General features: G+C 33.4%; 1 protein-coding gene across 8 annotated transcripts; it reads right to left on the bottom strand.

The window, feature by feature from the left end:
* Positions 1-753: 753 nt before the first annotated feature.
* On the bottom strand, positions 754-17,205 carry LOC125773558 (troponin I). Of its 8 annotated transcripts, none has more exons than XM_049444412.1 (8): positions 17,061-17,205; positions 14,997-15,166; positions 14,756-14,879; positions 12,262-12,362; positions 3,661-3,704; positions 3,412-3,553; positions 1,818-2,459; positions 754-1,468 (listed from the first exon to the last, which is right to left on the bottom strand). In XM_049444412.1, the coding sequence occupies exons 2-7, from the start codon at positions 15,138-15,140 to the stop codon at positions 2,421-2,423; spliced, it is 594 nt and encodes a 197-aa protein (XP_049300369.1). In that variant the 5' UTR covers positions 15,141-15,166; positions 17,061-17,205; the 3' UTR covers positions 754-1,468; positions 1,818-2,420. The 8 variants fall into 8 exon arrangements, with proteins under 8 accessions (XP_049300369.1, XP_049300368.1, XP_049300366.1 ...); XM_049444411.1 differs by lacking the exon at positions 12,262-12,362 and adding an exon at positions 10,416-10,516; XM_049444409.1 differs by lacking the exon at positions 12,262-12,362 and adding an exon at positions 13,574-13,674 and having other exon boundaries at positions 17,061-17,204.
* Positions 17,206-17,930: the final 725 nt, after the last annotated feature.

The raw sequence follows: 17,930 nt of genomic DNA, 5'->3' as shown, positions 1-17,930 counted from the left end.
TTGATATGCTCGTCTCGCTATCTAACACGCGATTGCTATAGATTAACTCTTTGTTACGAATCTTTGGGTAGCATTTGAAAACATTTTCTAAAACAAATTCTCAAGGAATATCTTTTTAACAACAATCTTCTCAATACTCAATACCTCAATCGGTTCTTTAAAGTCCTTTATCTTGGATAAGGATCAAGATCCTGGCAATTACAAAAAGGGGAACTCGAAATGTGTCCCAAAGCTTTGGCTACTCGTCAGTCGAAGAACAGCGCCCTCTCGCGTAAAAACCTCCCACTATTGATATAACGACCTCGGGTTCATTAGTGATATAAGATAGAGGTTAGATTTTTCCTATTCAATCTAAATATTCTTATCATCCTATGATAAGTTTGTCAAAAATGCCAATTGCTTCAATAAAAGATTGACAGTTAATTTCAGAATTTGTAGCAGATTTGTCACTTTTTATGAAGCTTCCCATATTTCTCTCTTCTTGGCTTGACTCTAAGGATTTGCCGGCCATTTCTGGCTTACTAGACTTTATTTTAACACATAGCTGAATAGTCTGTCCTTGCTACGGAAGGGACGGGTCCGGATGATATTTTATATCCGTTCCTGTCGTGTGGAACCGGCACCGTTTGTCACATACACCACCGTCCCCACGAATATCTTTATGATCACAATGAAATATACCTACCTCTTCCGTTTTGAGTCTTTTTGTTTTGTTTCGGATTATCTTGTTATCTAGTTGAAAACAAAAAGAAATTTAAAACAAATTTATTGGATGAAATTTATTGATATCATTTTTTTCTCTCTGCTGTAAACATAAAAGGTTCTCGGTTTGATAGTAGCCAAAAAAATAAAAGGCCAGATAAAGATAGGCAATAGTTAAAACTAATTCCATTCCATTACAACACTATCGATTCACCCACTGAAAGGTTGGTTGTCGATGAAGTTTAGAGGCTTAAGAATAAGTTTTATTTCCTTTTACTTTAGAATGAAGGCTTTGCTTACTAAGAAGTATAAAATTAAACAAAACAAAAAGCGACAATGTTACTCCTTTTCATCCTCTATCATTTAGAAATTGTAATGAAATGAGCGTTTTTGTATTAATTTTGTGTAATTTGCATTTTAAGGCAATAATTATACTATAAGCGACTCATGACAATACAAAAGATGATAAAAAACGAAGGTTATAATGAGTGATAAATAAATGTTCAAAACGTAATCATGGATTTTCAAAAAGGTGTCGGTAGCATAGGATAGTAGATGATTTTTTGGGGTTTTTTTTTTATTTGTGAATTTTTATTAACGGAATAAATCCGAAAAATAGCAACATTGCGCGTGTGGTAACATAGGCTGCCATATCTTGTAAGAAATTATGAAGATTTTTTCGTACACGGGTTTATGCCTCGGCTTCAACAGCTTCTGCTGCTTCCTCTTTTACCTTGTCTCCCTTCTTAGACCAGTCCGGTTTCTTCTGCTTTGTTGGAATTACATATTGAAGACGAAACGGTGTTCGTTGAGGTAGAAAAGTTGGAAGAAAAAATAAAAAAGAAAGATAAATTAATAAATATGTTTTAAAAGAGGTTTCAAAGAAATTCCTCAACGAAATTGTAGTTAGATAAAATTAAAATTAAAAAGTACTATATTTGCTAATGGTTTTCTGCAATTCATTTCGTAGTGATGTTTTTGTATTTTTAGATTTGTCATAATGCAATATTTTGTTGTTTTGTTTTTTGTATGGGAATTTTAAAATTTCAACAAATAAGCATATAAAATTGTGCAAAATATAGTTATCTTAAAAAATTAAATGTGTTTTTAATTACCTGACCATAAAGATAATTAGTTTTTTCGCTGGTGTGTTTGTGTGGTATATGCTACAATAACCGAAATCATAAATTTTATTGGTGTGCCCTACGGGATTGGGTAGAGCTGTTGGTTTTTCCGTGGGCTTTTTTTTAATGCTTGTAAATAGCTTCCGTCCGGACATTCAAACTCAGAGAAAACAATGTTAAACCGATACACGTTGCCATCGAAAAAATATGCCTTTCTAAATCAATTGTAAGAAAACGATTGATTCAGCTTGATAATACCTTCACTGCACGTTACAATATAAGTGTAAAGCTAAGATTTTTTGGCTAAAAAATTGTTTAAAGCAGTGTGAATTAAAGTTTGTTTTTTTTTTCACTTCACTAAGATTCACGGTAGTTGTAAAGGGTTACTTATAGAAAAAAACGATACCATATCATATACGGAAAAAAATTATAATTGACAAACAATTGGGAATAAGGGATGGCAGATACGCGTGGGTGTAGAGTTTTGTTGACCGCAAACGTTTCATAATTTCATTTTATTTAATGCCAAATTAATATCAGAGAACGGAAACGGCTTCATTCTATGCAGTTGGTTGATCATGATGTCAGCCGCATCTATTTCTTCTGCCAGTCGGCTTTCTCCGATTTCTTTGCCTGTTAAAAGGTAGTAGGAATCGGTTCAATCAATGTTTTAGCTTTTGCGAAATGCGATAATTTTTTTACTCAAAAACCAAAAGAGAACAAAAAAAAACGACAGCTGAAAAGGACCTTAAAAGAAGGATGCCAAAACAAAAAAAAACATTTGCGACGTTCAAAAATGTGTTTGCTTTTGTTTTTTTCCTAAACAATATTAAAATACATGATTGAGTCGTTAGGAGATGCAGCACCTTGAATAAAAAAAAACACAACAGACATAAATGTCTGATAAACTTATAAACTAATGGGGATGTAGTTGAAGTGTGTTAATGAGAATTACAACAACATTAAAAAAACAACTTTAGTAATAACTTAAGTAAAATTATGTGTAGAAAAAATCCCACTTTCTTAAAGTTGTTGTGTAGTATGTTTAAAAAATTAATTAAACTGTTTAAAAAATATTTTTCAATTATTTATACTACAAGTATTGCGCCTTACGATAGGCAATTAGTGCGACATGTCAAACATATGTCAAATGAACCACGGTTCCACTTTAGTAGTGGTGAGCGCACCCCACTAGGAATGGTTAGGATGTCCTGTCAGTTAAAAAGCAAACGTGTTGGTACTATTGGACCATTTTGACAGGAAACGTTTTTAAATGAATTTTTTAAGTATGATTCAACGAAAACTTATTTTTTAGAAAAATGTAATAGATACTGCCATTACTTTAGTAATATTGAACGAAAAAAAAAATTGAATAAAAAAAATATGTAAAAACAGTAAAAAAATTACATTCTCATTCAGACCACTGTTGAATGGTTTTATAAAAAAAAAATTCATCAAATGATTATGTACCTTTTTTTTAAAACCCCAAAAAAAAAGTCAAAATTGCAGTTGTCGCAAAAAAATCGGTCCTTCAGGAACAAAAAAAAAACATAATACAAAAACCCTTCATCTCCCTTTATCGTACCTCTTTGTCTTCCTCCTCCAGGGTGAATTCCTTCTTCTTGACAACCTTGAGCTGGTTACGGAAGTTGAACTCAGCGGCCTTCTTCTGGAGCTTGGCAAATTTGTTCTCGTACTTGGAAACCTTTTTGAGGGTTGGCTTAACGCTGTTGGGAAGAAAGGAAAGAATTGTACGATTATAGCTTTTTCATCTTGGGCGGAGGGGAAAAAAAGGAAGAAGCGAATGTGCCCCCAAAATCAATCATATACTCACAACTTGCCGCGCAGATCGTTAACCTGGGCATTTAGATCGGAAATCTAAATCGTTTGTTTTTTACGCCGTGAGATAATTATATTGCAGAATAGAAAAAGAAAGGTAAATAGATTGACCATTAGTATTTTTTTCCGTAAAGTGTGCTTCAGTTAAGAGGTCTAGTAGTAAGCAGAAAAAAAGAAGCAAAGTGTGATTTTTAAAAGATGATACGAAAGCATTGATGCGTATAGGGCAACATATGAAGTTTAGTAGATTAACAATATATATTTACATTGAAGAGATGAAAAAAGAAAGTTAACAAAATGAACGGAGTTAGTGATATACTTTCAACAACAACAAAAAAAAGCACAAAAAGGAAAACAAGCAGAACAACAATGTTTTGCCTACTTGCTTTCGAAACTTTCGAGCTCGAGCCATTCAATTTCATTGCAATCCGTTTGTTAAGCGAAATGTTATCGGTGTAGCGCTAACGAACAATATTATTGCATTATTGCTTGTGGATCCATTTTGTTCAGGTATGTCAAAGCTAATTTCATAGCCGGGCACCGCCGGTTTTTGGAACATTTTTTTCGAACAATCGCTGCTGTTTTTTTGGGGATAAGCGCGACAGTGAACAATTTGTGGAGGCAAAAGGCATGTGGAGATTCTGGCAGCATTTTTTAACACATATCAAAGCACTTGACGTATTCGTTTTCGTTCGTATGCGTTTGTTAACAGGTTCGAGTGTTACGTAACGTAGTAACGGTCAGTTACTTAAGGTCCTCAGGCCACTAGCTTGACATACCTGGGACCTGCATAGGTCACCACATTTAATGAACTGCATTATTTGAAACTGTTTCACGTACAGTCAGTCATATCAAATAATGTCTGTATCGATAAAAAAAATGTATGCAAACCTAATGAGCACCTAATAGCATGGTGTAACGATGCGTTATCATGTTTTTGTATGAAAGCTTTTTTGAGGGCAGGGAGGGTGGGAACGGACATATGTTTTGGGGGGGGTGTTTTGCCGTTCAAAGTAAAATTTGCAAAAGCGAAAAACTGCTTGAATGAACTAAACCAATTGTATTGTCTTAATGATATAAATACAAAACAGCATAATTCCATGTGCTCAACATATTCCATAGCAGCAACAAGTTCTAGAGTTACTTTAAACAACAAAAAGAAAAACACGTGTACAAATGTAGCTTAAATTCAATGTGAATTTATGTATGAGTTCTATGGGACTCGTGATAGTAAATAGCGCCTGATGACCAACTCGAGAACAATGTAACCAATGCCAAGAAAAAAATACAAAAAATACAATAACCTGATACTATTTAATGATATTCTCATATGTTGTGAAGGCGATAATTTCTTTTTTTTTGTAGGGGGGGATTGTGTTTTTAATTTAACATATCTGCGTTCAAAACCCGTCAGTTTTTGTGGATTTTCTTATCTCAGAACGAATAAATTATTTATTATTATTGTTTTGCAATGAATTGTGCTTCTTCTTGTCAACTTATCGTTTTCAAATGGCTGATTCATTTGCTTCATTATTTTTGCAACTTTAAATGATTAAAAAAAAACAACGTGTTATGTAATATGTTATTATATTACAAAACCGATTAAATTTTATTGGATTAAATTTTTTTTGTTTTGTTAGTAATTAAATGATACTATTGTTCTAAAAAATCAATCTAACTTTACATTACTCGCTAAACATTATTGTATTTATAAATGTAATGTACTGAAGAATCGCATCTGTTTTCCAATTTTTGAATCGCATATTGCAAAGGGGGAAGTGAAAATACTTTCAAGAGTCTAGCAAATACTTTTCGATAGTTTTTCGTTGCTCCACGCTTACTCGTAGCAGATATGTCATGATGAAAATATATTTTTCAAATTTTCAAATGTGATCTATACGGAATTGTGACAAGTAATGAATCCCAACCGAAAAAAATTAATCAGTGTTGCGATGTTTCTTCGAAATGAATTAAGCATAACAAACCGTAGGTTTGATGGAATGGTAATATTTATGTATTATCTAATACATTAACAAGCCACCACTATATGAAGGAAATGGTTCGTGTTCAAATGAATAGATTGCTAATATAGATTGATCGTATAAAGCAAATTTAATCAAACCGGTTTTGCATAAATAAATGACATGATAAAAGCCATTGTGACAACAATTTCAAAAAATCGTTTAAAAAAATACATCACCTTTTTGTTAAATTTAAAAATTCATCAATTATGACGGATTTCACTGATTAAATCGTGATACAAATAGTGTACAGAATCTCAAACAAAGGTGAACCTAAAAGATTCTCACTAAAAGTGCGTTTAAACGAATATAATGTGCATTTAATGCATTGTCAATACCTTTGTGTTGTTTTGTGAAAAACATTTAATTTAAGCTTTTGTTACACCGATTGAAATATAAGAAAGAATTTGATTTCGGTATCGATTTGCTTCAAACTTCCATACTACAATATGTAGTTTCAACTAATCTCCTAACTAAAAACCTCTTTTTTGTTGTTTGTAGGCTATATAACCTCAAATAATTGGAGCGATCCGGTGGTGTATGTGATAAAAGGGGCCAGAACCAAACGACAGGACGGGGTTTCAAATCCCATCCGGACCCGTTTCCCTAGCCTGGCCGTTTCTAAACAGCAAAAAGAAAACCTCAAGTACTCTTGACTGTTATCTACTCGTAGCTAGGGATAGTGTCTCCTTGCTTACTTAGGAATTATCTCACATAGGATTTAATGCCGCTACCACGACACCAACCAGCCCAATCTGTCATTGCACATGTACACTTGTATGTATGTGTGACGGACAAAACAAAACGCCACCTAGATTAAGTACTACTGCAAGCCATAAAAAAACATTTCGATTGGTTGTTTGCGAACGAATTCGATTGGTTGTTTGCTTCCAAGAAACAACCATCTATTCTTAAAAAAAGAGCAAGTTGAAACTAAACGACATTCATTCTTTATATTCGCACCCGAAAAAAGTTATCGTTTGGAAACAAAATAAAATACGCATGGTACAGGTCGATTGAACTGATAAAATCCAAAAAAAAGTGTTAAAGGATGCGATCAAATGTTTCATCAAAAGCAAACGTTAAACAAAAGTACAAACGATACAAATAACGAAAAGAAAAACTAATTATTTAAAGGCTTTGTGTTAAAATTGCAATCTACATATTTATCAACTTTTCATTTCTTAGCATTCCTGTACAAGCATCACGTAGGCCTAGCGAATGGCTAAGCTATGTGATATTTTCAATCACGAATAGCCAATCATTAGACAATTAGAGGCCTATTTTGGCTAACTAAAAAACCAAATAAAGATTTTCATTGCATTTTCGCTACATGAAAGAATATTTAAATATAAACATTCTAAATTCCGGTTGCTCCATCAAGCAGTCACGTCACGCGATTTTTTTTATCTGCGTTTGCTCATACAAGTACTGCACTATGTGCCATAAACCGGTACACGATCGGTAACGCTAAGTGTGGGTTGACAGTTACTTAGCTGCAGGGGCGCTCAAGGTTATAAATAGAAGTAAAAATAAAGAAATACTTCCTTCTTCTACGCACACCGAGCTACGCAAGCGGTAGCTATTATTCAACAGCCTGTAAACCCCAAAATAAAATCTTCCGAAAAAGTCGCGATATTGTACAGGTTTGTACAGCACCAAAGACTAAACATCGAAATTTTATCGTACGGATAAGGATAGTTCTAACATTACAAAAAATAAGAAACTAATTAAATACGCGGCTCTTTCCAAATGAAATAAATCTACAAACTTCAACGGCCTCAAAAGCAGCACGTCTCAATTCCGATCGACGGATTGCAAGAAACCTCAACATGCAGGAAAGTTCTATCAGTATTAGTATTTTCTTTTTTCTTGATAAAGTTTGAAAATTTAATCGAAGTTAAACAACACCACGCTTGCTATAAAAAATATTAGGAAGGTTCTTATTAATATTAGGAAGGTTGAGTTAATAAAACTGGAAATGTTTACAGTGAAACATAACATAACGATAGAGAAAATAACATTGTGTTTTAAATTTATTTTAACTAAATAATCATCCATCGTAACACGAAACTAGTTAGTTAAGGTTAGTTTTGTTGTTGTTGTTGATCTTGTTTTTATAAAACTATTTCAGCAAGAACAATTAAAAATTTCATATTAACAGCCTTTGAATTAGTAGTATTATTTTAATGGTAACACATGCAAAAAAACTTTTAAAAAAATAAATAACAAACTCGTTCATTAAATAAGCATATTCATAACTAAAAGCATCAGTGTTTGCAACAAGTATGTTGAGAAAGAAAAAAAAGTTGAGCAATAGACATAAATGAGATATTTCATCGAATGTGAACGAAGAAAGAGAAGAAGAAAAAAACGTGATGTACAAAAACAGAGAAACTAGGTTTCAAGTTCATTTTTTTGTTTTTAGTTTTCGAGACAAAAGAATGAAGCAAACGAATATGCAGCAAATGATCAAATGAATCTTCAAAAAAAAAATTAACAAAGAGTACTTAATACGTCTATGTATTGAAAGAGATAATAAGAAGTAAAGAGAAAAAAAAACATATGTGCTTTTTAAAAGTGCAGTACTATCTAAAATGATTTGGAAATGAAGAATGAGCAATATATATGGTAATGGAATTTGCAAATTATCCGTCTGAATACATAACTACATTTGAATATGCTTATACATGTTACACATATATGTATAATATATTATGCGTGAAGTATATTTAACATATATTATATATATATGAACAGTTTTTCAGTAAATATACATATAACACTGGTACTCAGGAGTGGTCTGGGCATGTATTCATGGTAAATGGTAAAATGACTGGATTTAAAAAAAAGGGTTTGTCATGGATTTTTTACGTGAAATTGCTGGATTGGTTTTAAACTGTTTAAAAAATGGTTTTCGAATTCATTCAGTACCTCCCAATCTCTTTTCCGGACTTCATATTCCAAATCCCATTTTTGGCCTTCACACGTATACATACGGTTGTAATATTCTTTTACAATGTCTTTCAACTGGTCTGCAAATGGGAAAAGCGAGTTTTGATACTTAAATAAGGAACAGTTTTCTAGAGCGATATAAAATGCAACTAAATAGGTAAGGGTATTCTTATGCAACGAGTCAAAATCAAACCAATAAGTTTTACCAACTGGCTGTTTTGTTTTTTTTTTTGCTCAGCAGTACTCAATGTAAAGGTGAAAAACAAACAAAATGTTACAAAAGTATTTCTATTATGACATTGACTTCGATAACGATTACCGTTCGAACATGTAAAATTAAGATAATGGAATGAAAACTCACAAACACAAATTCATTAGTTGCAAAACTGGAATTTTGCATACGCTAAAAAAAAACATTTACATTGAATGTTTCAATATGTAAGATGAAGTTATGGATGCTACCAGGAGTACAATGACGCATTACGACAGATAAACATGTAATGTGGACAGAATGGAAATAATCAAAATTTCACTAAAATATATATTCTGTTTCATAGAGGAAAGAAAAACAAAAAAATATTACGATCAAGTACTGTTTGTTTTCCACGAACAGGTAGAACAGGTAGAAAATTAATTTCATTACCATTGAAACAACAATATTGTTGTTATGGCAACATAATCAATATTATGTAACAATTGTAAAGTTTTAAAAAAATACAAACAATTTTGTAGATAAACTTTCACATGAAATTGGCATTTGAAACGGGGGGTTTTTGGGGGCTAGGGGGGCATTATTACATACACGTTACGGACAGATACACTTACAAATAATTCTACAACTGTAACTAAGAATAATGCAATTTAAAATAAAAATAAAAACTCCAAATTTGACCCGGACATAATCTAAATTACAATTACATGTAATTGACATTCAAATCTCATATATCAGTTAAACATGGAAGGTAAAAAAAAAGTTTTTTTTTTGGTAAGAAAAGTTTGATGAAATGTTCATTCAGCAGTAAACCGGTGCGTCAAATGAATCGATTCTATCAAGTTGACTTGAGTGGTTTATTGGCACTTAAATGGTAACAAAGTTTTTGTATTTTTTGTGTTTTTTTCTTGTTTCGTTTTTTTTTCTTTTTCATTGGCAAAATAACTTTCTGCGGGACTTCCGTAAAACGTGAGTTGCTTTGTCATCAGTTTGAGTGTGTTACAGTACAGTGTGCTGCAAGCACCGATTAAGGTTGTCGTTAATTAATATATAGCTTGCGTTGGGCTTTTGCAGTAACGTTCTTATTAAAGAGTAAAGAAATGAAGGGAGAAAAAAAAGTTCTATTCCATAAAGATTAAATTTTACTATGTTTTTGTTTTGTTTTGTTTTTTTTTACAAATTCATGCTCTTAATTAATCTATGCAATACTGACAGCTATCCAGGAAGAAAAATCGAAAACAACAATTTGGTGTTTGTTTTAAAATAAAGGAACATTATCTTAAATATTAATTCATGGTCTATGCATATATATCCATACAAAAGTGAGTTTTGAGGGGACTGTATCCATGTTTGTCAATGTGTCGTATGTTTGGGAACAAATCAAAACAATATTTTGCAAAATTTTGCAATGATTTTGGGCATCAAGGGGTGAATATTGTTTTTAATTTTTTAAATTAAAAAAAAACGGTGTAACAAACTTAAGTGAATACAACAAATGTCACAAAAAAACGGCCACTCAAATATTTGAAAACTCAACTAAAGTAATGAGATTAAGTGATTTACCTCAAACTGTTTCAATTTTTCCATTCTTTCTAAATCAAATTTGTCACCTTCCAAACCAAATACCCTATTCCAATATTCCTTACATATTGTTTGAAGCTCAGCTAAGGAAAAAAAAGGGATGAAATAGGCGAGAGTATTTAAATTATTTTTGCGATTGGATTTTGAGTATCAGCACCGAAGTGGAAGAGCTTGTTCATTGAATTTATTTTCTTTTTTTATTTGTTTTCATTGATAAACGCCGGTGCCTTTGAGATGATAATGTTTATATCAAAACTGTAGTCAAAATGAACAGCCTTGCTATAATAAGTGACGAATAAATTGCTTTCCGTATGTCAAAAGTTGAAAAGTCAATCAAAAATTCATAAAATTCTTGTTATTTTGCAATTGCTCGTAAATGATTTCCATCTGCTTTGATGCTTCCCATAGCATTTCAAGCTCTAGTAAAACCTCTGTGACCGAAGTAGTAGAGACGGGAGAACTCGAGAAATCAACTCTAATATCTCCACCTAGACAACCGTTACGCACGGATGATAACTGTATTATATTTTAGATATGAAAATAATTACAATCGATTTTATAATCGAGAAAAAGGGAAGAAAAGGGAATTTGAAATATAATATAACTAAAACTCTTTCTTGTTCATACATGTAATACTCTTAGCTGTGAGGAAAAAAAACCCCAACGGATAAACGAAGCAGTAACGCTTAGTAACTACTGCAATGCGTTAGGTACTATAAAAGTCATCCATCGCGTTCTAAACTTGTATAACGCAGTAGTATAACAGAAAGCATTTGTTAGAAAGAAGTTGATTGATAATTGAACATAAATATATGTAATGAACAAAGCTATGTTCTTGGGCAAAAAAAACACTTCCGTTACGCTACGCGCGGAAAAAAAGGTTCTGCCCTTATCAGCTCCAGAACCGAAAAATCAACTAAATAACTTGTCTAATACTGCACGACGTTACAAAATTAGTCATTAGTGTATGTCGAATGTCTCTAAATATATAAAAATAAAACAAAACAACAAATCATAATGATAAGAATAGAATATTCGAGAGAAAAGCCATGAAGCCATTGTTACGATACAGTGGCATTATTGCATCTAAAGAAAAACCACAGTAGATAGGCGGTTTCCTTGCTGTTAAAGCATTCCAACATATAGAAGAAGAAACAAAAAATAAGGCGGCATTGAAAATAGATATAGATAGCAGCAGCAGAAGGCTTTACAAGAGCTCAAGCTATTTTGCTGAAGCCATAGATTTGTGTTATAGTCACATCAAACGAACACTTGGGCAAATTTTACTGCAAATAGTCTGCATTGAATATCGTTAAATCGACCATAGGGCCGGAAGAAAAAACAAATTAAAAATAAAAAAACAAAGTGCGGCAGGTAGCAACAAACAAATGATTTTTTCTATCTTTTATAAGAGCTAAGCTGCTAAGGATAAGGGCATGTGTTCTTCGCTGTTTGCGCTTTAAAGTACAACTTCTTTACGACCACTTTACGACTTGTACTTGAGCTATTGTATATTTGCAGTAGACGGAAAAATGGCAAACGCACTATTACTGGGGTAAACGGCTTGGCTTGGAGAATTAGTAAATGATAAATATTTTAAAACTTTTTTTTATAGAACTATACCTACAAAATCCTTTGCCAGCGGTTATAATTTGCTATCTATATAGAATTTTACTTCCAAAAGCGGTTTTGCACAATAAAAAAAAACCGGTGTTAGCAACCCTTTTTGCGTCAAACCACAAAAAAAAATCTTTCATCTGTTATTGTTAACGATGTCATTCCGGGGTTGTTTTTTTTTTTGAGCGGAAATGCTTCAATGTTTGCTTGCCTCAAAATCCTTCCTAGCAACTTCATATTCATAATCAATCTTTTCGCCTTCTAGGGAACAAATTCTGGTGTGGTATTCTTTACATATGTTCTTCAGACTCGCTATAATAAGAATTGAAATGGAAATTAAAATAACTAAAATGTGTAAACATGTACGTTTTCGTGTACTGGATTTTTTTCTCCTTTTGTTTTATCTGCTATAAGTTGTTTTGTGCTTTGGAATGTATAATTAAAATAACTACTTATTGTTTTGACAAGATAAATAATAAAATTTGATTGATTTTAACCTCATTTTGAATTCTCTCATTATTGTAGGGATTAAACTGAACTGCCGCACGTGCTTTGTTTGTAAATGACAAACGTTTGTTTTTGTATGATTTTTTATTAAAGTAGAAAAAAACTGGATCTTAACCATATGTTATAAAAAATAGTTATTTGTTGTTTGAAATTTTTGGCAAAAAAATCATTTGTTGGAAAAAATCGAGGAGTATTTAGAGAGAAACATAACTCCTCTAGTGCTTAAATAGCATCACAAATACAAATTTCAAGCTACATCTTTTGAAACCTCAAAAAAAACCAAAGGTCAAACCCTTTACAATGCAAATAGGAAATATAATTTGTTTTATTTTGTATGTAAATGCTTCATGTTTATCAAATATTCCAATTTGTCGCAATCAAATAGCGTTTTCTTTTTCAATTTTAAAACAAAAAAACTGAATGAAAATCAAACACAAATTTTCAATGCAGGGTGTTCAAGTTGCCATTTTGCATTGTTCCGACCTGCATCAGAAATGCATTGATTTTATTTACGAATAATTGAAACGAAAAACCGACAACGCAGAAAAAAAATTATTGCAAATGCAAAATCTGTCACTTTCTTCTCAGAAAATGAAACCATAAGCTTATAGAGAACACAAATGTAGAAACAAGGTTATTAATATGTTTGTGAATCAATACAAATACATAAATGGTAAGATTACATTCACAGGAGACAAACAAAGTAACATAAACAGATAATTTCACGTAGTATTAAAAAAGAGAGAGAGAAAGAGAGAGAGAGATAGCATACAATTTGAAATGAATAACAAACAATGCAGCGTAGAGATCGAAAAGACAACTATGAAAGGGAAGGAAGGTAAAAGAGTGCACAGTAAAGAGAAGATAATGCAAAGAAAGGTATAATCGAACAGGACAAGTATTCGATCCTTGCAGAAAGTAGAGCACATAGTAAAAATAGCGAACAGTACTTCTTTCAAGTAGGTATATAGTAGAGCTTTTTTTTTTTAAATAAACATTTTGCTGTGCTTATGTACCTCCATGTCTTTCCTTTTAACAACATACTCAAGATCATACTTCTCCTCCTCCAGGGAATTTATACGCTGATGGTAGTCACGAAGGACCTTTCTCGCTTGTTCTGAACATTACAAAACGGAGTGATGTTGGTGTACGGCACAAAGGGGGGAAGGTTCATATATGTTGAAAAGGTGAATGATAAAATTAATGTGTTTGGTGTAAATTGTGTATTTGAAAGGTAGGGGAAAGTGTTGCGGAATGTATTTAACGTGTTGTTTTAACTAAAAAAAATTTAATCTAACGATTTCATCATACTCTTGAGTAGTTTCTTTGGTAACATTAAAAATATTTAAGTAATTTATATAAATAAATATAAATATAATTTATATGTTGATCTAATTTCATCAGAAATAATTTAACCAAAAAAACACCACAAATCCAGTGTTTCTTAACATGTTTTTTAAAGGGGAAAAATCAAGGTTACTATTGTCTGTGTAGAATTTGTGATAAAAACTGAAAGTTGTGTATATTGGTGAAATGAAACAGACACTTAGCGAGAAAGACGATACCAAGTTCTAGATCTTGAACTTTACAGTTTTGGGGGGAAAAAAGGAAAAAATATTGGGTAACAATTCCCAGATTTAGAAGGAACTCAAATCAGTTCCCGAAAATGAAAAATTCTGAGCTCCGAAATGCAAATAATATCGTCTGGTATTTCGGTCATATTTACCGATACTTTAACAAATAGAGAGTTGTGGACGTAACTAGTTGCTGTATTGAACAAGACTTCGTAGTGTAAAATTTCTTTGTTGAGCCTTTGAGTTCTGTTCGTTACTTGACAGCAAAAAAACTTTAGGATAAAAACATTTTTTTTCATGTGGAATTTCGATTTTTAAAGTTAAAAAAAATTACACACTTACATTGAACATGTAAACGTATAATAAATTTCACAAACTTTTTTTGTAGAAAATGTAAAACAATATTAATTACCGGAAACAGAATACACACTATTTCACAAATTGGGGTGGGGAATATATAAAACTTTTGCCGTGATTGTATGTAATGTAATAAATAATGAATTTAAATCATCATGAAACGATACGATTGAATACGAGACGATGTGAAGAATTTTTGAACGTATCGAGTAAGAAATTAAAAACGGGTTTTGATTTGGTAGTATAAAGTAAGCAAGTTTTTGTTACCTTCGTTAGCCTCCTCGATATTTTTGGGCTTGCCACATCGCTCCTCAATGATGCGCCTACGCTCCGCTGCCTTGCGCTCCTGTTCTTTCTTTAGTTCCTCAGCGGCTTTCTTGCGCAGAAGTAACTGTTTTTTTTGGGGGCGGGAGGTGATAAGAAAGTAAACACAAATGCATTAAAAATCTTGCATTCCAGTGCAATAAATACATAAAAAGGATTTTTGTTTGTTTTAGAGAACACTCACCCTAAGCTTCTTCTTACGCTCCGGAGTCATGAAACCCTTCTTGGCTTTCTTAGCCTTCGAGGCTTCCTCCATGCGCTTGCGCACCTCGGCACGCTTGCGCTCGATTTCGGCCTGTTTCGCCTTCTTTGCTTCATCGTCAGCCATGGTGAGTTAGTTTTGAAACTTTACGTCTAACGAGAGAGAGAAAATTTTGGTATTTTTTGTTTAATTAATTAATTATTCACTTGTGTTTTATATATCAATGTACGTTTTGTGATTTCAATAAATAAAAAATGGGCAACTTTCACTCTCTAAAACGCCCTGGTTAGGGACGTCATTAAACCTGCAGATTCATTGATTATACTCCAAATTTATAAATTATACACAAAACTCAGTACTATGGATTTATAGCAAAACATTATAGGAGTATTATGGGAGGAGTATAAGGTATACTAAAAAAAATGTGCTTGAAAATTCAAATCTCAAATCTTCAGAACATACTAAACATAACAAAATAATTGTTTTTTTTTTTTTTCAATTTCTTCAATGCATTCCTTGGATTATTTCAAATATCCTACATATTCTACATCATAGAAATAATTTTTTTAAATCACAATTTCGAACAGATACCATTGTTGATAATTTCGTAGCTCATAGCGTAGACCAAGTTTACACCAAGAATGTTTAATTTTCCCTAGCAGTTAGGTTATTTACACCTTGTTTTTAACAGCCTATGAGGGTGGTGGCCAGAGTTCTTGAACCGAACAATATTTCTATTTTTATCCTCACGAGGAAAAGGTTGCGCAATTATGTACCAAAAATCCGGCACCCGAGCTCATCCCACATTTGCACTGAAGCATTTGTTGTTTTTTTTTTTTTGAAAGACAGAGGCTGAACGAATACATCGTCGCACTACACAGCTTCTGCACTCATTCAGATTTCCCTTTTTCGATGCTTCTAGCTGCTAGTTCTTCGTGCGCATGCGAAAGCACGCATTTTCTATACCGGTGGGCTGCGGACTAGCTGATCCAAATTTGGATCATAGCACTCGGTGACCTAAAACACGCATCACGGTAGCTATTTATAAACTTTTCCGCCACTTCACAAACTGAAGACGTTCAAAGCACAGGTTGCAGACAAATTGAACAATGCTAAAAACGGTACGATCGCTCAAGAATGTTCGACACTGCGAGAAGTACAACATCTAGTTGGGAGTGAAAAATTCTCATTTTGCCTAGCTTTAGGCATCTTGAAATTGAATTTATCAGAATCCTTGAAGTCTTCATACTTTTACTCAGCAAAAACTCCCGATCGAATAGCAAGAATTGGTGGTCTTGCTGTGGTCTAAGCCACAAGAAATGTAAGGTTAAGTTTTGATAGCGCAAATAGAAGAAGAGTAGAAGAAACTCAAGTTTTGCTATAAATTTTGATGCCATTTTGATGTGAAGAATAAAGACATTCATTCTCCAATGTTTCGCTTTTCTGAATAAATTTGATATAAGGCTTAGGAAGATTTGGAAGATAAACAAGACTTAAGATCTTGAGATCAGAGACTTGAAGATAATGAAAAGAATTAAAAACCTTTTGATGTCTCTAATCCTCAACAAATCGCCGTCTTTAAGTGTCGTCGAACATGTACCCAAATTGGGCAAATATCTCAAAACTCTCCAACAGCACAGTTTGGTTTAGCAATTTCCAATTTAACATAAACGTAATCGAAACGAGCTTCCATTTACCATACACGGGTATAAAATCACTAAAGTTTTTTTCTGTTTTTTTGAAACTTTGAAACTGCCGAGTCGTGGTTGAAGGATGATAGCTTAAACTTATCCGGTGGAAATGCAGCATTCGTGCTTGTGTGGCCTTGTACTTTGAGCAGAAGATGGTACCTCACCGGTACTCTTGGCAAACTTGGGGCACTGTTTCTTTTTTCTTTTTCCTTTTGGCAAATAATAATCGAACACTGGGTACGTTGAGCACCGAACAGCACAGGTTGCAACATTGGTTTGATAGAAGTGTTTTTTTTTTGGTTGGTTCGAAAGCGAAGGTAAACAAACGGTAGTTACACGATCACCAAGAACTCACCTCAGATCAAGCTTCAACTGAACCTGGATGAACCAGAGGTTTTTTTGTTTTCTGGGCAAAACTTGCTGGCAAGGCAGCTGTGCAGTACTAAGGAAACAGTACTGTTCAATCCGAAGCGACGTGACTGACTGGCCAAATATCTAGCCAATGCTTCTCGTTCCACAGCTCCGACTACGCCCTGAGCGGTCGGATCTGCCACAGTGGTGGGGAGTGCCGGGATAAACTTAGCCGATCGCTTTCCGTTTTTTTCTGCCTCCGCAGCAGGGCCTGTTTTGCTGCAAAACGCCCTTGTCTTGTCGCATGCTGCTGCGAAACCGCTGCGATACAGCAACATAGAACCGTTTTTCTTTGGCGTGCGCAAGCGCAATTTAGGTCCGCCGCGCGTTAATTAATTTTCGCGCTAGATGCTACAGGCGATGAGAATCCAAATTTAGAGATCCCACTGGTGGTAGTAACAGGAAGCAAGGAACACAGGATTCCAAACTCGCACGTACAGTTGTAGGCGAATTGACACACATCGGGCGCTACGATTAAACCATGTCGTGTGCAAGATGTTCTCGCTGTCTCAGCGAGTGTCTCAGAGAAATACACAAACGCTTGTTTGTAAAAATAGCTTCTGCCCAAGATAAGGATGGAGATAGCAAAAATTTAAACGTCTGCTGAAAAGGGGGTCCTTGAAACAGTATCTGTATAAAATATTTCACATTCAGGGGTTTTTTTTTCTTTACGCCATATTCGTTCCGTTTGAGAGCTTCTCAAGATCTACTAGCTGAGATTAACTAGGGTAAATTGAGCAGAAATTCGAAAGCATACTCATTTGAAGGAATAGATACCTGTTTTAAATATTTTTAAATAAAGTTTTTTATTCTT

Source organism: Anopheles funestus, chromosome X, assembly GCF_943734845.2.
Source record: "Anopheles funestus chromosome X, idAnoFuneDA-416_04, whole genome shotgun sequence".
NCBI classification, from domain to species: domain Eukaryota; kingdom Metazoa; phylum Arthropoda; class Insecta; order Diptera; family Culicidae; genus Anopheles; species Anopheles funestus.
Note: the sequence above shows the minus strand (reverse complement) of the source record. Positions and strands in the feature narration are given on the sequence as shown.

Bases quoted from the DNA above. Each gene is read 5' to 3' on its own strand.
- LOC125773558 (XM_049444404.1), bottom strand. From the start codon at position 15,140: ATGGCTGACGATGAAGCAAAGAAGGCGAAACAGGCCGAAATCGAGCGC. The intron at 3,705-13,573 runs GTACATAAGCAC...CAAACGATTTAG, and splicing joins TTAAAAGGAAAGACATGGAG to ATTTCCGATCTAAATGCCCA. The intron at 1,469-3,411 runs GTACGATAAAGG...CCAACAAAGCAG, and splicing joins TGGAGGAGGAAGACAAAGAG to AAGAAACCGGACTGGTCTAA.